The following is a 24330-nucleotide window of genomic DNA, read 5'->3' on the forward strand; positions in this document are numbered from 1 at the left end:
TTGTTTAGTTAAGGTTAGGCCTGGGTAGGGGTTAGAGTTGTCATTGTTGGGATTTGAGTTTTCCCATGGAAATGAATGGAGTCCCCACAAAGATATGAGCACAGGTGTGTGTATGTGTGTGTGTACTGTATATACGTATATATATATATATATATATATATATATATATCCATCCATCCATCCATCCATCCATCCATTTTCCAACCCACTTATCCTACTGGGTCGCGGGGGGTCCGGAGCCTATCCCGGAAGCAATGGGCACAAGGCAGGGAAAAACCCAGGATGGGGGGCCAGCCCATCACAGGGCACACTCACACACCATTCACTCACACACACACACCTATGGGCAATTTAGCAACTCCAATTAGCCTCAGCATGTCTTTGGATTGTGGGGGGACTGTACCACCATGCTGCCCCATATATATATATATATATATATATATATGTGTGTGTGTGTGTGTGTGTGTGTGTGTGTGTGTGTGTGTGTGTGTGTGCATGCATGCATGTATGTGTGAGTGCATGGTGTGCCCTGCGATGGGCTGGCCCCCCATCCTGGGTTGTTCCCTGCCTCGTGCCCATTGCTTCCGGGATAGGCTCCGGACCCCCCGCGACCCAGTAGGATAAGTGGGTTGGAAAATGTATGCATATATTACAGCAGCATACATAGCATGTTATGCATTTTATATTGGCATTTTATATTGGCATTTTATATTGGCCAATATAAAATGTATAACATGCTATGTATGCTGCTGTAATAAGGGGACATCTTCCAAGCGATGATGTTCTATTTTAAACTCCCTTTCCCCCTTCAAAGCCCAGCCTTTGCTTGCACCCTTTCAAGGCATAGTCTGTTGAACTTTTACCTCCTGGAACAAGTGTGGAGTGGGGATTTGGATAGATGTCATTAAAAATAATCAAAAGGTGCTCTCGTTAAGGGGGGGCTGCGCAGGCCTGCACTCGGAAACCCTCAGCCGGGGCTCCCCATCCTCCGCTTGAGCGACGAGATCAGGGCTCAGTCAGACTCCGCTCCCTCGCCGTCTCACAGTTTGCCATCACCGACTGCTTTTCTGACGTGTTTGCGCTCGTACGTGCTTTTTCACTGCATTAGCACTGTGAGAATTGTGTCAGTTTCTAACTGTATGTATATGTATTTCCAGTGGGCCTTTGTGCCATCCGGACAGTTCATCTTTAGATTTTGGTCTTTGATTGTTTGGTCCTGTCATTCCTGGGGAATGGGGGGAGGTAGTTTAATTTTCTTGAAACAGTCTTAATGGTTAGATGTATCCTGTGTTGCAAACCATGCAACTTCACATAAACGAATAAGTGTGGCACTTAAATAGGGACGAGTGTGTAAATTGCATCTAAGTCTCAAATGTTATAGTTAAGGCTATACCACCATGACCAGAGTGCATTTTGCTTTTCATTTTGATTAGACTTCATGCCTATAAATGGTGAGTCCACTTCTAACCACTTGTGTGGGAAGAAAACGAAGTCTGTCCGTCTGATCGTTAAGAACCAGGACATATCTGCATATCAGTTAATGAACGTGTTTCTGATGTATGAACTGCTTTTGTAGGGGTGCTGTGAGTGCCTGTGGCCTGGTGAGTGCCCCGGTGGCGGGGAGCTCATGCTGCGTTGCTCTGGAACATTCTGGAAGCTGAGGAGAAGGGCGTCTATGTTAATGGGGAGCGGGATTAGCCATAACCACTGCGTTACACGAATGCCAACCATCCAGCACAGTGCCAAGACAAATTATTATTATTATTGTTTTTATTGTTATTATTGTCATTATACATACAGGCCTGCATGTATCCTTTAGTACCTGGCTATATGTTTTGAAATTAGGGGGCTGGTGCCAGAATCACTGCCATGAATGCAGCAATAGTGTTGTGGCAGGTTGAAAGCTGGAGTCATGTTTTGTGTATGTAATTAGGGGGAGCTGCCAAGTTGCGTTCAGATAGTTGAGGAGAACCGTGTCATGTTCTTAAGGTAACACTGCGGTCTCACAACACGTCGTCGGCCGCATGAATATGAAATTCAGATCTGGCTTGGCTCCTGTCTTCGTTTGGATTCTTCCATTTCAGCTTATTAGTGCCCTTTCCTTTTCGGATGCACAGAATTAAGTGCAGAGACCCCTAACCGAGAATGTACTCCTTAAACAGGTGTTTACTCCATTCGGAAGCAATGAGTCATGTTCCGTTTGGCAATAAATTGCACTCCAGGTGAAAAGATTGGATGCCGTCCTCCATGTTGAACAATCTAATACTATGCGGTGGAAATAAGATTATCAGAGGCAGCTGAATTCCTCACCGCGTTTCCGCTTTCTGTGGCAATGATTTTTGTTTATGGGGAGAGAATTAAATCTGCGAGCACTGGGCCATTATTTTAGGGGCTAAATAGAGCTGAGCTAAAGACGGTTGCATCGGATGAGGTGAAATATTGAAAACGTTACTTAGATATTTTGATTTGGGGAGGCTATCGGGGTGGATACTGCAAAGTGTTTGACCGTGTCGTTTTGGTTTGAAGGAAAACTCTCCTAATACAGCTCCAAGACACTGGCATAAAAACAATCATACCAAAACCTCAAACCTGAAGCTATTTCAGGACAAAAGCATGACTCTTTGATTATTTAGCATCAGTCAAGACGCTGAGCTGACCACCGACATAGCAAAGATGGGTTTGCTCCCAAAGGCAGGAACATTGACGTACATATTTTAAAATGAGCTGGGTGTGGAGCAGGTGATTGTTGCAGAAATGTAGGCATTTTAAGACAAAAGGGAGAGAAGATCCGTGCAGGAAAACAAAGCCGTGAGTCGACGCCACACAGCGTGTCTCAGTCTTTTCCCTTTTGTTTGTCGAGATTCCTGTATCTCTCCAGTTGTTGGTTGTGTTTATAATGGAGGCTGTAGTCGGGGTCCTCTTGCACGTCACTGACCTTTTTCCACCATCCGTCCCTAGATCAAAGCCGATCTGACGGGTGACCTTGACCCGCCCGATGAAGGCCCTGGTACCAGTGCCGCTTCCAGTGGTAAGTCTTCGTGCCTCAGGCAACTCACAACTTGCGGAATTGTTGATTATACGACTGCCTTGGCATTTATGGAGCACTGTGTCTTATCTTTCTTATGAGGATGATTAATATTAATGGGTGATTTGATGAGACTCAGGAGAACTGGATTTGGTTCGTTGGAGACGACACACAAGTACTGCAAGTCAGTGCTGTTGGATTGACAGGAAGTTGTTGGGAAGAATTTCTAGGGATTTTTCAAGAATCTTGAGGATTGTGGTTGTGTGCTTTGATATATGGGGTTGACCCAAATATGTTTTTTTTTTTTAAACTTGAATTTCAAATTTTGCACATCAGCCAGTCTGATGTCTGTGGAGCAGACCTACAAGCGTGTGATGTGTGTTTTGTCGGGACCTGCTGAAGCCTTTGATTCTCCTTCATACTCAGCTACCAGTAGGTGCTTTTGCAGTGCGCAGGGGAGTCACTATGCTCTTCCCATAATCCTTTGCGTTTGGCCTTCCAGTGCAATATTATTGGGAATTATATTTTGTATTCACCTGACTTCAAGGGAGATTGCCTTTTTAATATCGGTGTTTTCTGTCAATGCACAGTTAAACTCAGAAAACTATGTACTGTCGCTAAGATGGCAGATTTTAAGTACAGGCTGGAAGTCAGCAGTATGTCGGTACAAAAATGTACAGTAATCCTTCCTCCACCCCCCGCTTCCATGGGTGATACGTTACAAGACCTGCTGCTAATGGCCGAAACCGTGGATAACGAACCATCCACAGACCCCATATGCAACGGGATTTTTATGTACTTACATATGGTAACGTTTAATACATAAATTACACAAGAAAGACATTACTAGCATTAGTTAACTGTAATAATAAAGTACATTGTACATTTATACAGTACTGTACTCTCTTAAATGAAAGGAATTATGAACTATAAAGTTTTAGCCTAATTCCCAAGAGACAGCATAAAACTGAAAAATGATCATGTTCCTGTATGTAACCTGTAAGGGGGAAATTTATGTTTTTTTTTCTTATAATTATCTTGGACACTAGTGGCTCCTCACCAACTTACAGTCTGTACTCACTCGATGTGCAGTTTGAAACTTATGAACCATTTCTGGACTTTTCTAACTTATTTTTTTTCCCTTGGACCATGCTAAACTGCATGTAACAAAAACCGCAGATACTGCGCTCCCACTGAATATGCATGACAAAATTAAATCATTTTATGCACGAGGGGAACACTTTATGCAGGTTTTTTTTTTTTTTTTTTTTTTGGTGAAGTGTTTTGTAGAGGAAATGAAATGCGTAACATGGTTAGAAGCTGACTGTTACTTTGTGCGGCGAATGACGTTTTGTCACTCAGCAAAATGTCCTGTCGAGCAGAAGATGTGTGTTCGAGTACGATTAAAAAATATTTAATTATAAAGCCCTTATTTGCAGTCGCCTTGACAGGCGTGCTGAATAGAATGAGGAGTGGTGTTTTGGGGCGTAACTCCTCTGCCCCCCCGGAGCAGAATTCACTCGGCCTGTAACACCGGCAACAAATAACAGATGGTTCCCCTGCATCATAAGTGCTGCATATCCCCCTGGAAACTGAATATGTCAAAAATAAGCATGTGCAACATTACTCATGCGGAATATTCATGCGCTGCCTTCCGTGCCGTTCCCCTTTTTGCAACCAAAATATCACCCGCCGCATCCTCCAAAGGAGGCGAAATCTCTTCCAGCTTAATTGATAGGGGGAAACGCTTCCTGTAAACGTGCCAGTTTCTGGCCTGTTCTCCTTTCATTATTAGCCACAAGCTTTTTTTTTTCTGCCCAGTGAGCAGTTACTTGCCTCTGCCCCCAGGGGGTGGCAGGTTATTTATTAAAAATGTGAGTTCCAGAGTGTGATTCTCACGCAGCCTGCTCCCTGCACTCGGCATTAGCGTCGGAGAATAGCGCGGACGGGGGAAACGGCAGCTTTGCTGGCGCTTATCTCACCCGACTGACGTAATTTATACAAATAAAAATAAAAAAAAAATCTAATCCAAATGAGCGGCCATGTTTTCCAAGGGGCTTGATGAGTGCAGGAAGAAACACGAACAAACAAAAAATAAACCCAGAATAAATCCAGATCAAGTCACAATGATGAACCGCTACAAATGTTTGCGGCTTGTTTCTCCACTCCGAAGAAACGTAATTTAAAGACATCGGTTTGTTTTTAGGGAGCATCTCTGTTGTAGTTACTCTCTCGCAGTTCACCAAAACCTTCCTGAAGTTTAATGAGACTCAGGTTCCTCTACCTGGGTATTATAATTTCGGTTGAATCCTGTCCTTCAGAAAGAGACGCAAAGGGGAAACGGAATGATTTTGATTGACTTCAATGCATCATTGATTTCACGGGCTCCGTAAAGCCCTCGTTCTACTCTTTGTTTGATCAATCGCTACTTTGAATTCTGTGCAGAAAGGCCAGCAGCATAACGGCGAAAAAAAAATTTGATTTATCGACTGTTTGGCATTGAGCTTCAGATGAAGTTTGATCGCCCGGCTGGCCGACGCTTTTGCTAGTACAGTAATGCTCTGTAGGCAGTGAAACTGTGAAAGTGGTTGAGTGATTTATTGATTGAGTGATTCTCTGGCTGTGGCTTCTGACTATGAATTGGTTGATTTCCGGGCAGAGAATGTCGTGATGGGTTCTATGTTACCGGTGTATTGGAGCCTTACTTTGCAGCAGCCCAAAGCCATAGTAATGGACACTGCTCTAACTGAAGAGCAACACGCTGTCGTGTCACTGTCCCCCGTAATTTTAAGGACAGAGTGTGAGGGTTCAGTTCTCTCAGCCGAGATTATAGGGTGATTCTCAGATGCCGTAAAAGCTTTAAAACCCCCCCAGATTACGCTTTGACGAACTGAAAACGGAAGGAGTTCTTCTTCGTGATTTTTTGTTTGTTTGGGCTGCTCAGAAACCTGTCCCAGCTTCTCCGATTTACTCCGCCATCATCCAGCACAACATGTGCTTAATTAGCCGATGACTCTAAGGGTTAGATTAGCTGTACCCCAGACGAAGAGTAAGTCTGCCCCCTTGTCGGATAAATCTCATGCATTTCTGTCTTCAGTCAGCCATTTGATTTCACTTCTCCACGAGAATGTTTATGTAACACACTTAACTTTGTGTCTATTTATAAGAAGTTGACATGATTGTTGCATAAGCCCTGAAAAGGCATTGTGACCTCATTTCAGAAATTTACCAATCAAATCCATGGTAGAAGATTTCCAGGAGACAGTTGCCAGACGGATTCTGGCCCGGCAACCATTCTGGCGGCTTTCTGAGCTGCTGTAGTAGTGCGTTTTGAGGAAATGCTTGTTCTGACTTGGGGGGGGTGCAAGGAGGCTTTAGGATACAGCATGCACACTGGCTGAGATGTAGACGCTTAGCCTTTTCGCATAGCCAGAGTTATTGTTTTTGAACCGTAGTCATGGAGACTAACAGATGGACCTCTGGCCAGGTTGCCTTGGTGAAGAGGCCGTCCTTCTCTTCTGTGGCTGCCTATTAAATGTCTGCGTGGCTAATAAGCCCAGGTGAGTACCGTCCATACAGCGGGCAAACGTGTCGTATATCTATGGTGCGCCGCCAGGGACGGATTATGGGTTGCGTGGGCCCCTGGGCAAAACATTTGCGAGGGCCCCCCCCACCACCACCAGCACAACCACCACAATTCAAGGGCCCTTGGCAGCCAAATGCCCTCCCTATAGGGTCAGGGGCCCTTGTAGGCAGAGGATCAAAGAATGTAGGCCCTCTAAAATAGACAAACGAAAATACATTGTTGATGCACCCCAAGGGCCCCTGGGCAGCGGCCCCGCTGGCCCGGTCCGTAATCCGTCCCTGTGCGTCGCTTCCTCTCTGGTGTTAGGTCTGCTGTTATGCATGTCGGGCTGCATCCCGTGTTATCTATGGAGAAACGCAGGCGGCCACTAGTGGTCAGGCCATTCGCCGCCATCTGAAGTGCTCTAAAGGAACAAACCCGGCTCTTGGTCTCCCCCGACTCTCAGCACTGCTGTTGACATTGAGATAGGTCATCGTTTCGCTGACCTTTCATTGTGAGCCCATTTGGTGCCGGGCTGGTGTCATGCCAGTCATTCTCAGTCGCTTTTAATAGCTGGTAAGAGCCTACGACATTATACCCTTTATAATTCCAGGGTCGTGCAACACAGTGCAGAGATCTGAAATCGATCCCCACCCGAGACGTCAGCTGCATAAAAGCAATTTATATGATGGCACATCAATAGTTACTGTAAAGGGTGCTTTAAGCTGGTATAAAAGTTGTCGTTCTTAGAAGATTTTTTTAAGCACCAGGTTAAGCACCGCTGTCATTCTTTCTAGTTTTATTTGTCCTTGGTAAGTCCTCTTAATCAGCTGTTACACATACTCGTTATGCAAATTCACATCTTATTGGATAAAGGACTGGCTTAATCCCCTTAGCTTTGCATCCAGAGGCTGGTCCCCCTGTATGGCCAGCGGTTGTGGATAGTCTGGCTCCTTAACCAATAACAGCTGTGATTCTTACTGCCCTACCACTTGTTCCTAATTGCATCTCAGGTGCAGAAAGTCTCCCTGACTCACTGACTGGTACACAGAGTGCAGCCGTTTTGTGAGAAATGGCCCTAAGTGTGACACGGTCCCCATCCGCACCGTGTTCCGTCACCTTGCGCTGTACCAGAATAAACATTTTGCTGGGCGATCCATTTTTAGGTCTCTTACTGTAAATAATGAATGCTTCTGGTAACTAAATTATGGTTTGGATTCTACAGAGGCTTCTACTTCCTGGAGAAGTAATTCTCAGTCCTCCACATCCTCGCACGTGCAGAAATGAGCATCTGGAAAATCCATTTGAAATCTGTAAACTGAATATTTTGGTGCGTAAAGGTTCACTGTTTCATGCAGAGTGAATGTCCTTGGACTGTGATTGGAAGCACATGGCATTTAAAGAGTTTCTATTTTTGGATTTTAATTTTTCCCACTCTCAGTTTGATTCGCGCTTTGATGAAAATCCTTGTCTGTAAAATCTCATCCCTGTCATAAATACCACCGACTGTAACGATGTCCTTCGTTGTTTTTTGCACATGGTTCTGACCGTGGTCACAAATGTACTGGACATGTGGTCCTGTTAGTGACTTTCTGCGAATAACTGGAGTTGTTGATCGGAATATGTAACCTGAATGTTTTGCAAAAATGTGATATTTGAAGACCTAAATAACATACAGTAATATGTCTGTGGCAGTGCACCATCGGCACGGAGAACCATCCCTCTGTGTCGAGGGCCACGTCGTCATCCAGCCCCTCTCCTCCAAGGCCGAGCTCTTCCGGGGAGCCGCGTTAAACTTTGTTATGACAAAAATTTAATTGGCTGTAAAAACCCATGGCATTCAGCAGTTTGTTGAGAGTTTAGAGGGCTGTAATTCACCCCACACACATTCCCGGCATTCAGCAGGAACAAGTTGATTTAAAGTATATAATCCTTTTGGGAAATAAATGCTGGATGTAGATAATACACTAACATGAAGACCGCATTCTCTCTCAGGGTTAACGTGGGCTGCCCTTGGTGGATGATGTAGGTCACCCGCCTGAAGAATTTGATTATTGTCATGACTTTATTTTTATCTGCCGCGGCTTATTTATTTATTTGAGAATTACCGCACTAGCATAAAATATGCACCTGCATAATTTTTACCGCGTGCCATGCTCACTGGTAAATGACAAGAACCCTTAAAATGAGTGTTTTAGTCCTTCTCAGTCCAGTTCTTTTCCGATGGGCTCTGAACATCCCCTGCTTCAGACCCTTAAGGTAATGACCCAGGACAATCTCATTATGGCTCTGTTGCGGATCAGTAAGAGTTCGCACTCGAGTCCACGCTGTCACGTCCTCTCTCTGTGAAGAGGGCATACTTTCTCCCATATCTTGTCCCCTGTTGGTCCACTGCGTCCGTGAGTCTGGCCCGAGCTCCTAGCAATAGCTGCATTGGCGCCCCCTACAGGTCAGCCACGCATCTGACAAGCAACCTCGTAGGTCGAACTTAATTTCGAACAGCCCGGAGTCGAATGACTTTGTGCCGCCCTCTGAGATCCTGCATCCGCATGCCAAGCGGCCCCTGGTTCCGCTTCTAACGGAAGAAACATGTACGGCTTATATCTGAGAGTTAACCTTTGAAGCGTGATTGGTTACCCAGCCCATCTCTGTGGGTTACGCGTTATTATTTTTAGACTGTTAAATTCTGAGCTGTTTGTGGGGAGAGTCGTCTTGGACTATAGCTGCATGTCTGTCTAGGTGAAGAATTGTATTAATTCCTCAAAGCTAACCCTTCATCACTAAAACCTCAGAAATCCTCAGATATTTTTTTCATATTTATACTGATTCACCCACAAAGCAACTTAAAAAAGGCAGAAGGAAAGAGATATTCCTTCTTTGTCAGATTGCAGTTTGTCAAAGGGACCAGAAACCTAGAGTTGCTGATTTATATTTCAATTCTATGGACAGTACATCTATACAATACCTCTTAAAAGTTTTGTTACAATGGCATATTTCAAACAACAGCAAAATATTAAAATCGTTTTCTCCCACCCTCTTTATGGTTATGCCAGCCAGTAATTAACGGTTTTATTCTTTTTCACCTGGCAGCTGTAACAGATTCATTAACAGATTCCCTCTTTTCCATCCAATAACCTATTTGTTAGACTGTTCCTGAATTAACACTTTTTACTCCTTATGGTCAGAGCTGTAGCTTAAAATTTTCGTCTAAAATAAAATGCCGCCAGAATAAAGGTGGATGATATTTTTTTTTTTTCCCTATTTTTTCCCCTCCTCTTGGTTCTGAAAAACCACATTTAGCATAAGTGCAGTTAGCATGTAGCAAGTTGTGTTTGGATCTTTGGAAGTACCTTCATGAGGAGCATAAACCCATGTACTTTAATCTAATGATGAAAGGCTCTTATGGGCTGAACAAGAAGAAATGCACAGTCCCTCTCCTAATGGGTTAGCATGTCGCTCTCATTTGTTATTGTAAATTAACGGGGCTATTTCCTCTGTAGACTAAAGACCACTGATCATAAGCAACAAATTGACCTGCCAGCTAGTTATGGTGTGAGGTATGTTTGCCTTGTAATGCCCTCTGAAGAAAAGCTATTTTCATATATAGCATTTTATTGTGTTGTTGTTTTGTTTCCTTCTGTTTCACCATCGGGCCTCTGGGCGAGGCCCCTAACCCTCACCATCGGGCCCCTGAACGAGGCCCCTAACCCTCCCCATCGGGCCCCTGAGCGAGGCCCTTAATCCTCACCATCGGGCCCCTGAGCGAGGCCCCTAACCCTCACCATCGGTCCCCTGAGCGAGGCCCCTAACCTTCACCATCGGGCCCCTGAGCGAGGCCCCTAACCCGCACTCACTCCAGGGACCGTCTGACCCTGCTTCCTCAGTTGAACGTCGCTTTAGATAAAAGTGTCTGCTAAATATGTAAATATATGGATATATTATATGTAAAGATTGCACTAAATGGTATGCATGCATCCATCTTCCATAATTGCTTGTTCTGCATGGGGTTGCGGTGAGTCTGTAGCTTATTCCTGGCAGTACAGAGGACATCCTGAATGGCACGTCAGTCCATCGCCAGACTTCGTATAATAGATTATTAGAATTCAGCGAAGTATTTGATAAGTGGTTTCTTCCCCTCAGTAGAAATGTGCTTCCAGTTTCCTTTTAAATACATTATGAAAAACATGTTACAAGATCAGAGCATTAATGATACCCAACTCTATGTCTCGCAGATTGATTCCCATGACATAGTCTGGTATTATAAACTCAGTGATTGTTTGCTTATTATATAAGCAGTTGATCTTTTTCTGTGGGAATCAGAAGCCGCTCTTTGGGTACTATTTAATTTTTCTGGCCATGGGACAATAACGCTTTCTGAGGTTTCTGTCTGCTAATGTCGCCTTAGCTTTTCTCCGTGTATGTTTCCAGTAGCAAACAGCCTCCCGAGTGTTTGCTCATTGCATCCGAGCACCTGGAGAAGTTACCGGCGCTGTTTTGACATGTTATGCATAACCTAGCTGATACATTAACTGCGCTAAATATATGCGACGTGGCTGTGTGTTACAGTCGTGTATCATTTTATTTTGTTGCATATGAATGAATGTCATGCACAGGCAGAGACTGTCACTTCTGACAAACTAACTCCTATGTGTGTTATTTGCAGCCCTTGCATAGATACTCTTCATGCATCTGTACTGTGTGTATTGGAAAGTAATGATATGGAAAAAAAAACATCCCAAGTATGAAAATTGTTTGGTTGTCGCATAAAATTTTAGACAGATTTTGGAGCAGTGTTTGGGTAAGTCTCTAGCTATGTGGATCATTTCTTATATAATATATACAAAAAATGAATAATGTTTTTTTTTCCAGAATTCCCAGTTGTGTAGGTCTTGAGCCTTGAAAGTGTAGAACAATCTTAGGTTTGAGTGCTAGATATATTTGATTTGATTGCACTCCCAAATCAGCTGGGAACTGCCTTGTAAGGACGATGGACGAGACTGAGTAGATGCTTTGTATTTATTTTTTATTTTTTTGTCTGATCTCTCAGGTTTTAAAATGCCTTTGTGACACAATGTGTGAAATGACACGTAGAGAAAACGAGTCGACGAAGGCCGAACAAAGCAGGTAGTTATTCTCTTATAATGTTTATGTTCCGCCCGATGGATTTCATTCATTCTGCTTGTCTTTTGTTTTGACGTACTCTTCTCAATTTGAGCTTCGCGGGAAAGTCGCATTGTAGGAATCCAGGTAATTACGCTCCAAATTGCCGAGATGAAGAGACAGACAAAATGCAGGGGCAATGCCACCTACCTGCTAAAGCAAAATATAGTTTGATGCGTATGCGACAAAATAGTGCCTGGCGTCTGCTTGACGGAAAGCTGAGCGGTGTGGTTCCGTCAGTCCGTTTCCTCTGATCTCACACGCCCATCTGATCCAGCTGTCAGAAGACGCCGCGTTTGTCGCTTACCGCTTACCCAAACATTCGTACGTTTTTTTTTTCTTGCGTCCAATACCTCAAGTTCATTGGATCAGAAATACAAACAAAACAAGTGATTAACGCATTAAGCTTGGCCAGAAGCTGGTATCGTGAAAATGGCTGCAGTGATTCCGTATATCATCTGATATTATATATCGCTAAAGCGCAACATAGATTGCTAAGGGATACATTTCCAGTTATGTGTTTCATCCATGGCGACCACTTGCTGAGCTGTTATGCATTTGCATAAGAAGCAGCCTGTTTTGGTGGATGTTGCACTACTGTTACGGATTGAGTGTATTTTCATTTTGGTGTTGATGCCTGTTTCGTTTAATGTGGAGCAGCAGGATCTGGCTTTATTAAACCATTACTGAATTACCCTTTATCTCCCTATCCAAAGAGAGTATACGGTACATTGGATTCATTTCCTGAACCAACAGGACTGGCTGAGCTTGTCATTGAGGTGGATGGGGCCCTCAAAGTTCTCCATGGATATCATCCTCTTGGAGGTGAAATGCTCATTCTGACCACTCCAAATGGGAGATTGTAACATCTGTGCGGGAATCATAAAGCCATTCAGGTGTAAGTGGCAGATGTTTGTTTAGAATAGACTTTTGGTCTAGCCGAGCAGACACTTCATTGGCTGGAGTGTAGCATGATCCGCTGCTGAACAGGCCTTCCAATGGTTAAAGTGTAGTATGACCAGCCTTTAAGATGGCGTTCCATTGTGCTTCATAGTCTGTCATTGGATAAATGTTCTCTTGGGTGGAGTGCAGCACAGACGGTCATTAAACAGTTCCTTCCCAAAAAATTGAATAAATACATGTTTTTGATTATTTTCTATGGTAGGAATCTATACTCAGTCATGCTTACTTAAAAAATAGCTTTCCTCATTATAAAATTTTGTTTCCTGATACTTGGATAATGATCGAACACTTTCTGTCCTCGATCTCATCTTGTTCATCGACCCTTCAGGGCGACTAGGAGACAGGAAGGGGTCATGGGACCCCCTGTTTCAATGTGTCTATTGTGATGGCAAAGTGCCTCAAAGGTCAGACGGTCGTGTATCTATTTTTTTGCCCCCAAACATAAAGGGGAATAAGATCGCAGTTCTCAGTCGAAGGTGCCCCGTTGTTTGATTTTCCTTGGATGTGAAGGAGAGCTTCTGTTGGTGAACAATGTGCTTTTGTCTCCTGTAAGGATGGGGGATAATTGAGGGGCTTCCTTTTAAAGGCAGGCCGGGTGGGTAGCCCGGCGGCTTGGGCTCTGCTCTGCTCTGCTGCACTTCTCACCGGCTCCGGCCCGTTTTCAGGTGGCAGAAGGCATGGGGAGTTCAAGGTACAGGAGCGGGTTGGACGCCGGCAGACGTGGCAGACGGAGACAGGAGAGGCTGGGAGCACTGCGGGAGCCTTCAGCAGCCGTGCAGAGGCCCTGCTTGGGGAGCGGAGGGTAGTGGTGCATTAACATGCCGGTGCAGAGCTAATGTAGTCAGGCGCTGGTGATCCGGCGCGCGGAGCAGATAAGCTGGGCTGACAGAGCCTGCTGACGTGTTTGAAGATGTGTGGGCTGCCTCTAACTGCCCGAGCATCGTACAAAGCCGAACTCGCTGTTAATGTAAAGGCATTTCCAGCACTTTTTTTTCTAGAATTTATCGTTCATTAATGGTTTTTGGCTGGATTTTTCTTGCCTTGCGCTCGTTCTTCCCAGGCTGAGATACGGAACATTAATGAATGAATGATGGTTTTTGTGTTTGCAGTTTACCAAAATTTTACATTACCTAATGCGTAAAGCTGCCTGGGTTTAATCTGAAAGGGGTGCAGGTAAGGTTCTGATACGAGGGGACTGTGTTGAACATTGAGAATTACGGTACAGCATTCTTTGTGGGTTCTGTATCGGCTTTGCCACTTTCTGAGAAAACTCAAAATGAGCGTTAACATGAGCATTGCTATACACACACACACACACACACACACACACACACACACACACACACACATATACATACACACACAGGTTTTCATTGATATCTTTTGTGGAGACTGCCCATTCACTTGCATGGGCATAACATATGGTAACATTAACCATTACCCGGCCCTATCCTTTACCATAAGTAGCCAAACAAAATACAAAACATTTGGCAGTTTTCGTTTTTTAATTGCACAGATTTTCGTAGAAATTAATTGCCACCTTGTGAGCACAGGGAGAATGTCCCCACAAGGTAACAGGTTGCAGGTTATCATATTGCTGGGAAATCTGGTCCCCACAATGTAATAATTACACACATGCAAACACACATGACCCTTTGGGACATACTGCACTTCTGAACATCAAATCATTGACCTACGTAAAGCCGTTAACACTGCCGGGATCAAAATTTTGATTTCCTCAATGCTAGAGCTTAAACCTATCCATCGCTCCTGGATGTCGTCCAATCACGGGAGCAGTGTGAGCGGCTAATTAAATTAAAGGAGCTTATTGGCCGACAGGCTGCTCTTTAAGCATGTGTGTCTGTGAGCGCACCGGAGCAGCATTCCTCACCTAATGAAAAAGGAGGCTGACGTTGAACAGCCCCGATCGATGTCTGTGACGTGGGCTGCCACGCTGCCTGAGAGCGTTCGTTCTCGCTCTGGGCAGCCTCGCTGGTGGTATCGGTTTGGAAGGACTTCTGTAATGATCTGTGTAATTTGTTTACCATGTTTGAGCATGCTTTTGATTTACTGAAATGGGCGCCGGTTTGTGAAAGCGCCTGATGTTACATGTGGACTTTAGACGTGCCGTCAATGCCACTCTGGTTTAGCTGTTCCTTCCTGCCATGCAAACCCTTCCCCAGCAGGCAAAAAAAAAAATGTAATCTTCAGGCTCGGCGTGAGGTCCGACGATTGGCACGGCTGCTCTCGGTTCGCTTGGATCGCCGTTGCCACCATATGCTGTGCTGTGAAATGCCTTCGCTGTGCGCGTGACGATTAATCACCGCTTGTACCTTTTATCAGTTATTCTCTTCGAGGACACTCACATGGCTGCGTATTGTTCCATGTACCTTTTCTCTGAGCTAAGTTTAAGTCCGTCCGCCCGTCCCCCCCCGCTTGCCAACGTTTGATTGGCTTTTTAAAATGATTGGTGCATTTGGCAGTATTGGGTTTAAGGATAAACTTTAAGGTTCTTTCTAATTATGCTGGTTAGGGGAGAGTATGTGTGATGTGTTGGGTGGTCAGTCACTTATATATATATATGAAAATGTATGTATTAATGTAATAAAATCCTCTTATTTTGACCTTGTGGGTACATTTGTTCTGGATCCTACAAGGGGATTTTTTAAATATATATATATACTATAAATGCCCAAATGTTCTTGTTTGGTTACTTATGGTTAAGGTTAGGGCTGGGTTGGGGTAAAGGTTGTCATTGCTGGAGATAGGGTTATGCTCAGAGAAATGAATGGAGAGTTCCCTCAAAGATATAGGTACTTAATCTGTGTGTGTGTGTTAGAGAGAGAGAGAGAGAGAGAGAGTGAATGTGACCTAAGCAGGTTTTGCAAAGGAGGGACTCAGGAGGGGTGCAGGTGACTGAGGGGTGCGCAGGGCCTTATGGGTAAAGTCTGCGCACAGAGCCATCTGTAGGGCTGCCTGGTCCTGCTGCCTGACTGCTGCCTGCAGCTTTTTAATTGGGGAGGGAGCTGGGGTGATGGAAGGGGGGCAGGCTGGTTTAGGACCCCGTCCTGGCCCCCGGTGGGCCACCGTGAGAGAGATGGCAGATGGGCAGGCCAAGCAGGAGAGAGCACTGCGAGGTAGATGGAAAATATCCGCTGGAGGCCCGTGAAAGCCTGCCTGCTAACTAAATGCTTGTCCTCCTGTCCTGTCAGGTAAAGTGCACAGCGACATGCCGTGCAGGAATAACTAGTGCAGGGACACTTTTCTTAATCGTGTGTGTAAGTGATATGTATTTTCGAAGCATCCAGGTGGCATAAGGTGTTCTTTTTCCGGAAAATCTGTTGTCCAGCTAGCGGCGTGGGGTAAGGCCGTGGGTGATTGTACTTCAATACTTAAATATAACAATTAAAAATTTGCCTGTTAGTGTAGCGCTGACTTCAGCTGTGCATCGCTACGCCTTCAAGGTACCGATGATTTAGTTTTGTCTCTTTGGTTTTCAATGAAGTAATTGTTTATTTTTGCTATAAACAATATTGATAGAGGTTGTGGGGTCTGTGGAGTGATGCGCTTTGGTATGCGGTCAACAAGTAGCAGGTGTAGCAGTAGCACAAGTGCCCTGGGGGGGGGCACACTTGGTCTGGAAGTTCACTTGGTAGGGAGCTGGAGGCAGAACTCCCTGTTATGTAAAGAAACACATTTGTGAGGGTATAGGGTAGGAGGGGCGGGGGGGTGAATTGCAAGCCTGGATGGGAGGTGTGTTGGGTCTCTGTCGGCCCCGTGCTCCCCCCCCCCCCCCCCCCCCGCCCCCACAACCGCACAGAACGGGGGAATTCAATTTGCGTTGCCTCTTTCATTTCTTTTCACATTCAGATTTATTTCATGTTCACTGCTTTTAATTAACTCTCTGGCACCGGTACTGGAGACGAGATGAAACTCGCCGTGCTCATCCAGCTACGAGTTACACCGGCAATCATTTACCACTTAGATGATGGCGCCCGAGCCATCGGTTTCCATGGCAACTGCAGCCTTAGTGATTGATTCCTTGCCAGCGTGGCATCACTGCAGGGAATAAACCTTGTGAGTTTTGTATGCATGCTACATATTTCTAATTAAAATGGGATTACAGTCATTGCAGTATATGTTCAAACAAATGCACTCAAAAAAGAAGAAAAATCAATTTCTGTAAATGTCAACAGTATTGAATGTATCGCGGAGTATGTTCACGTATGCGGCCATAAATGCGCTCTCTCCAGTGTGTTCGATAACGTTTGGCTTTACTCACTCATTCGAGAAATGTAGCAGCTCTAGGGTAAACATACATGTGAAATCCATTCTTGGGAGATGGTCTGAACGTATGACAGAGCTGTGTGTGATACCGTTAGACAATCTTTTATCTGCCGTTTTGCAAACATAAGAAAATGACACCGGCAGAGCTTGGAAAGTGTGTCAACAAATTACAGTTTTATGAGGCCATCAGACTGGTGAGGTTCAGATGACACTGTTCAAATGGCTGAAAATGTGTATGTGACACTGCATTGTTGTCATGTGTACGTATATGACCAACTGTGTGTATGGATAAGCTACATTAGTGTCATGTGTATGTACAGTGAATGTAGCCCTATTCATAAATGCAGTTGTTCATATACAGTGCCCTTGTTGGCACCCCTTGTAAAGATTTGTAAAAAGGGTTAAAAAAAAAAAAAAACAACCTTTCAGTGAAATAAATTTGATCAGAGAAAAAGAATTCCATCCATCCATTTTCCAAACCGCTTATCCTACTAGGTCACGGGGGGTCCGGAGCCTATCCCGGAAGCAATGGGCGCGAGGCAGGGAACAACCCAGGATGGGGGGCCAGCCCATCGCTGGACATAGAAAAAGAATTCCATCATCTGGAAATAATTATTTTTAACAAAAACATTTGCCATAATTATTGGCACCCCTGGAAATCATAGTAAACACAATGTAACTGAAGCATGTTTCCCATGTAAATTATACATCTTTGAATCGATTGGAGTGCGTAGGAACCTTGGAGCTGTAATCCATGACTTCCTGATTAACTGGGGTACAAATATGAGGTGATACAGAGGCCAAGTCCCCTTAGTCATCCATCAACATGGGAAAGATAAGAGACACACAGACCAAATGAGGGAGAAGTGTGCTGACCTTCGTAAGTCAGGGAATGTGTGTAAAAAATAGCTGCTCACCTGAAAATGCCCCAATAATTGTGGATCATGTGTATTTGTCGAAATTAATTATTTGTTGATGAAGGATTTGTTTTTATTTTACTAAGTTTATTTGAATGAAAGATGGATTTTTATAATTTTTTTTCAGTTGTGTCATGAAACTACTTCACCAAAAGGTGCATTTTTTTCTAATAATTCATTTTCAAATATTTACAAGGGATGCCAGTAGTTGTGAAGGGCACTGTCCACGAACAGCTAAATCTATGGATGGGGCTACATTAGTGTCATACGTACATATATGACCTGCCGTGTGTGGGGATACTACTGCATTAGTGTCATATGTACATGCATGACCAGCCAAGTTCATCAGTTTTATTAAATCAGTGCCATTGGCACAATAATGACCAGCGTATGAATATCTGTGGTGGGTGATAGTGCAGACTTGGATCAGGCAGGCTGGCACTGCTCCACATGCAGACAGGGCAGGCATGCTGTGGGGGCACTGGTGTTGCCCGTCACTGCCCATGCCGTGCCCCGCACTTCGCCCCGTGTAACTCAGCCCCAGGCTCCGGTTACATCGCAGCTGCTAACGCACCATGTGGGATGTGTCCTTCCCATTATTACCTTCTGGCAGAATCTCCCGGGGACTCGATCATTCAGTGCTCGACACAGGAAAGAGATGGCAAATCCGAAGGGAGCGACTTGTTAGGTCTCGACGTGAGCGGCTGGATCATGACTGGCATAGACATCAGACCGCGATGTGTGACCATGTATGTGCTGGGCGTTTCGCTCTGTCCTCCGGCTTAACTGTTGCGCCCCCTGCTGCTCTGATGGTGTAAATGACGTGTGTAAATGGCACCTTAGTTGATGCATGGCAGTAATTACAATTACATTTAACCAAAAAAGACTGTGATGAAGTGGGCTGTTGAACCTTTTACCTTTTGATAATGTCCTCCTAATGGGATCCCTTTTTTTTTCTCAAAGGCACATTATCTATTGCAGTGTTTTCCAATCTGGTCCTCAGGGACTCCCAGACATTTCACATTTTTGCTCCCTCCCAGCTCCCTGACAGAAGAGCCATGTTTTTGGTCCCCAGCTGCAGCTGGGAGGGAAGCAAAATCACGGATTGTCTTGCGGGTCTCCGAGGACCGGATTGAGAGACACTCATCTATTGTGCTTAAGATATCTAGGGGTAAAAAAAACATCTCGGCTCACTCTCTGGTCAGGCAGCAGTGGGAGGACGAACGGCTTCCTGTAGCAGATGTCAAAACAGATCTAATAGCTAATAGACTGTTGTTTAAATAAAGTAGGTATCAGTGACTCATCGACTCCTTTCCTGCCAATATTTTCTTTTTGAAGTCTTTTTAACTTTCCTTAAGATTTCTGCGCACTGACAGTTTAATCGGTGCCGCTCTTCCTTTCTTTATGGATGGTTGAGCTAATCAGGCCTGTTGCCACTTCATCGGTCCTCAGCAGAGCTAAATTTTTTTTTATCTCATTCCGCTCTCAGGTGACGGGCGCGAGCTCACGTGGGTCCTGGGGGCCGTGCTGGCAGGGAGGCAGGCAGCCCGTCGCCGTGCCGACACGTCACCGCGCCGACGTGTCTGTGTTAAAATCGCACCACTGCGGGCTCTGCCTCTCGCGCGGAGCTGGGGACCATCTGGGAATGTGTTTGTGTTAGGCAAAGTGAGAGGCACTCGCTTTTCTTTATTTATTTCCCCGCACAGGCGCCGGGCTTCTTGGCGAAGACGAGGCCCCCACTGCCTCACCTTAGGACTCGAGTCTCCAGGCGAAAATTTTGGGGGGGAGGAATTGCCTCTTGGACCAAAGACTGAATATGTTTATGCTGGCTGTCAAAATCATTAGGTAGTAGCCTTTAAGCGTCTGAACTTGCTAGAATGTTGGGTAGTTTGCTTTCTAAATCCTGTTCCCAGCACACGTACGCACACATACTCACACGTACGCTTATGTACTCACATGTACGCTTATGTACTCACACGTACGCACACGTACTCACACGTACGCACACTTACGCACACATACTCACACGTACGCTCATGTACTCACACGTATGCACACGTACGCACACTTACACACACGTACTTACATGTACGCACACGTACTCACACTTACGCACACGTACTCACACTTACGCACACGTACTTACATGTACGCACACATACTAACACGTACGCACACATACGCACACATACGCACACGTACTCACACGTACGCACACATACGCACACATACGCACACGTACTCACACGTACGCACACTTACGCACACGTACTCACACGTACGCACACGTACTCACACGTACGCACACCTATGCACACATACTCACACGTATGCACTTACACCCACCCTCGCTCTCTTAAGCAAACCCTTCTCTCATTTCCAAATGAAGAACAGCTGTGGATTATGAGATTTCAATGGTGGGAAATTTGGGGAGCCTCCAAACGTCTATATCAGCGCCCTGCACCCCCACGTGGCTGCTGCCCGTCTCCCACTATCCCCACGCTAAGAGCTCGGCGTAATTTTCCACTTTCGTGGGGGGGGGGGGCTGTTCGGGGCCCCAGCTGAGGGAATAGGTTAATTAAGTTCATATGAATAATTAATTGGTCACAAGGCTTGATGTGTGTGATTGATATTTTTCCATCACGCTCGCTGTCTCCGGAGAAGGTAAAACGTCCCCCTCGGCTGTGTACACGAGCATTTGTGTGTGTGTGTGTTTGTGTGTGTGTGTGTGTGTGTGCGCATACACATGCACTGTAATGTGTGTGTGTGCATACACATGCACTGTAATGTGCGTGTGTGCGTGCGCATTAGTGTTAGTATTACTACATATGCGTGTGTGCATGCGTGCATGTGTGTGCATTAGTCTTAGCATTAGTACATATGCGTGTGTGTGTGTGTGTGTGTGTGTGTGTGTGTGTGTGTGTGATGTTGCTTTGAAACGTGGACATGGACTCAGATGCAAGGGGGGACTTGCCGGCAGGGGGTGCAGTCTCAAACGGTCCCTCCCCCCCACTGGGGTTTCGGAGGTGCAGATCCTGAAGTAGACACTGGTGGGGAGAGAGTACAAAGCCCTCAGTCCATTAGATATCTTTCTTGTTTTCTTTTAATCCCCTGTACCTCTGAAGGAGCGATATGATATGAAAGCACCGTGGGCTCCCAGTAATGCATTTCTGCTGATTGCACTCCTATATATAGCGGAGATAAAAGGCGGACCTGTTTGGAAACACATGCGATCGCCGCCGTGTGTGTATCCGCCACACCTGCCTCTTCCTCCGGATCGCCGTCCCCCCCGCAGACCGTCTCCTTGCCGACTCCTCCACAGCACGCTTTTTGGCGTCGCCCAACAAAGGGTCCCGTGTCTTTTTTAGCTGGTCATCTGTCACCTTTGCCCACAAAGGAAGCGAGTTACAGGGGCAGGATATTGCACGTGTAATTTTTATCAGTGCCCCCAAAGCCCGGAGTCGCCCCCATTTTCAGGCCACTGCAGTCAGATCGTTCTGGGCACCTGTTACCTTCGGTAATAATTAACAGACGGCCGTGTAAAAACGCAGAGCTGTGGGAGCCGCTTTGGCTGTACTGGGGTTCTGTGTGTGTTTGTGTGTGTGTCCAGCGCATGCAGGTGGGTGACGCCCCCTTCAGGTTCACAGTGTCACTGCTCAGTGCTATATTAATCCTCATAACAATCACTATTATTTATGCATTTACTTTTCTAGATATTTTTTGAGAGACTTGGAGTGAAGAATGAGGATGTTTTTCAGGGAATTGAACAGCGAATTTTCACACCTCGCTCACCTCGCACCATTAGACTTCCAGTGACCTAAAGTCAGGCTTTCTTACCATACATTACAGTATTGGGAACTAAAACTCGTGTGGGTAATTCAACGAAGAACTACCGTTAAATTTCCTCAAACGTATCCCATGGATTGAGTTTTGGAAATTTGCTCTTCAATTGTCAGTAAATGAATACATGTCTTTGAAATGTGTGCTGAGTATTCCCTTATATTTTAAGGCTAAATTCTTCTCAATGCTGATGAGGTTTGTAAGTTTTACATATCTTTGCAATTCTTGACGTTTGATATGAAACATAAGCATTCTGATATTCGGTATCTCACCGTGGTTTGCTACGGAGAGCTGTTGATTTGTGCAAACTTTAGAAAAGCTACATCTGTTTATTATCCTAATTATGCAAATGTGTTGTGAAGATTACTGCCCCCACCCCCCAGCCACATATAACATCTCCCAGCGACACCTCTACTGCTAGAAATGGAGCTGCCTCATCGGGCCCAGCTGTAGCTGCGCTAACCGTACGGCCGCTAGCTCCTCAGAGTAATGTGGCCCCGCCAGGATTTGACAGTCCTCCTAAACCATAAATCGACACCGACAGCGACTCCGCTAGGAACCGAGGCAGGAAATGTTTTCAGTCCGGGAAGTTCCGAAACTGTGTGCATTGCGAGGCCGAAAGTGCTCAGATATCAATAAAGGGCTTCGCAAATTTGGAGACAGGGGGGGAATACATAAGAGGTCGTCACTAAAGGGTCAGCTGTTTCTTCAAGGAGCTGTTTCTGATGCATTAGCTAATATGCCAGGGAGTGGAATCTCTCCTGCTTTTCTGAATGGGAAAACATTAGCTATTAGCTGGCCCTTATTACCCGTTTGACACTGGAGCGACTCTCATTATACCAAGGTTCTTTTATTTCTTTGTGTCAGTGCCACGGGGTGATTTAACTGGGAGCAAAGGAGCATTCAGATGCTCTTATAATTGGATGTCCGGGTGTGTTGGACAGCTTTCATGTGCTGGCCCTTGAAATGGTCTGGAGCGAGAGATCCTTCAGCTGTCTACGGTGCACTGTAGTAGACGTGCTCCTCAGTCAAGGGGCCTGGATTCGCAGTTGAAGATGGTTGTCTTGCTGAAAGCGTTTTTTTTTTTTTTTTTTTTCTATGGCTGACTGCGGGCTGCTGTAGCTGGAACTGTCTGTGAATCTGAAGTTGTGTTCCAGTCGATCCACGCTCGCCGACGAACCTGTCAGCAATACTGCAGTGCACCTCCTCTGGAGCTGCTCTAAAGCACTTCCAGTGGGAACTCGCCACTATCACTGCACTCTTCCTAAAGGCACATTTGGAGCCGTCGGTGCTCCGGAAGCTGGCCATGGTGCTGAGTCACTCTCAGAACCGGACCTCTTGTTCTAATGGACCTGTCCTCGCGTCTGATTCACACTCAACAGAATCTAATGTACCATGGAACTGTCCTCAGTCCTGAATTTGACTCCCCTGAACAGAATTTCGCACACTGCAGAAGCTCTCCTGTGTGTGTAAGAATCACACCCCCTGCAGAATCAAGTGTTTTGGTGCAGCTGACCTTGGTCCTGAATTCAACCCTCTCAGCAGAACTGTGATCTGATGGTGCTCTCCTTGGTTCTGAATTGCACTCAGCATAAACAAACGTACCATGTCACTTTCCTTGGTCCTGAATTTCATCCTCTAAGCCAGGTGTTGACAATCTTATCCGCAAAGGGCCAGTGCGTATGCGGATCTTCCCTGCAACTTCCTAACCAGATTACTAATTAGAGGGGCTGATTGGCTGAAGAGTCCTCATACCTGGGCTTAAACAGCTGATCCGAAGCTTATCCTGCAAACCTGCGTACACACACCGACCCTTTGTGGATACGATTGCCCACACCTGCCCTAAACAGCTCTGCACATGCTGCTAGAAGCATCCATGGCGCTGAATTACTCAGTAGAACCGTGTGTTCTCAAGCAGCTATCCATGGTCCTGAATCACACTCTTAGCACAGTCACATGTGCTGACTGTACTGTCCATATTCCTAAACTGGATCCTCTCATCTGGCCTGCATGCTCTTTGGAACCATTTTCGTTTCTGAGTGGCGCACACACTGCAGCACTGCACATGGTAGTGAAACCGTCCCTGGTTCCGTATCACACGCTCCCTGCAGCTTCTCCCGTGCTGGAGCTGTCTGTGGGCCTGGAGGAGAATCGATTCCACCTAAGAGGAGAATGACAGACGGAAATGACGTGTCAGTCTTTTTTTTGTAATTTGCATAGTCTCTCTGCTCCATCAATGCTGCATAAAGACGTCGCCATTTAATGAGGGCAGACACGACCCACCTTAATATGTATAGTGTCAGAATAAGAGCGGCAGCACACGTGGTCTGTGTACTGCATGCTCTTTTTGCAAGCGTGTGAGTGAAGGAACTGGTTTATTTCTGGGTGTATAACAGACAGACCCCACACTCACTTGCCCCCAGTTCTGTAGCTACATTATAGATGATAAAATGTGCCTCTCAGGTAGCTGGGGGCAGAAAGAAGACCCTGCCAGGCCCCACTGGATACCATCCCACGCTGCTAAGAATGATAAGCGGCTAGAAGATTAAAGCTGTCCATAAAAGAAGGTGGGG

The 24330-nt window shown here is 45.5% G+C and overlaps 1 protein-coding gene across 5 annotated transcripts in view; it reads left to right on the forward strand.

Moving 5' to 3' along the window:
• LOC125704735 (glucosidase 2 subunit beta-like) overlaps positions 1-24330 on the forward strand; it is a 105341-nt gene that overhangs the window by 49855 nt on the left and 31156 nt on the right. For all 5 annotated transcript variants that reach the window (XR_007381223.1, XR_007381224.1, XM_048970706.1 and 2 more), the window contains one exon: positions 2959-3028. Coding sequence is in view for 3 of the 5 variants with exons in the window: in XM_048970706.1 (XP_048826663.1) it covers positions 2959-3028 (70 nt within the window). In the remaining 2 variants the exon portion in view is untranslated. The remainder of the gene's footprint in view (positions 1-2958; positions 3029-24330) is intronic.

The sequence above is a fragment of the Brienomyrus brachyistius genome, chromosome 12 (genome assembly GCF_023856365.1).
Source record: "Brienomyrus brachyistius isolate T26 chromosome 12, BBRACH_0.4, whole genome shotgun sequence".
Taxonomy (NCBI): Eukaryota; Metazoa; Chordata; class Actinopteri; order Osteoglossiformes; family Mormyridae; genus Brienomyrus; species Brienomyrus brachyistius.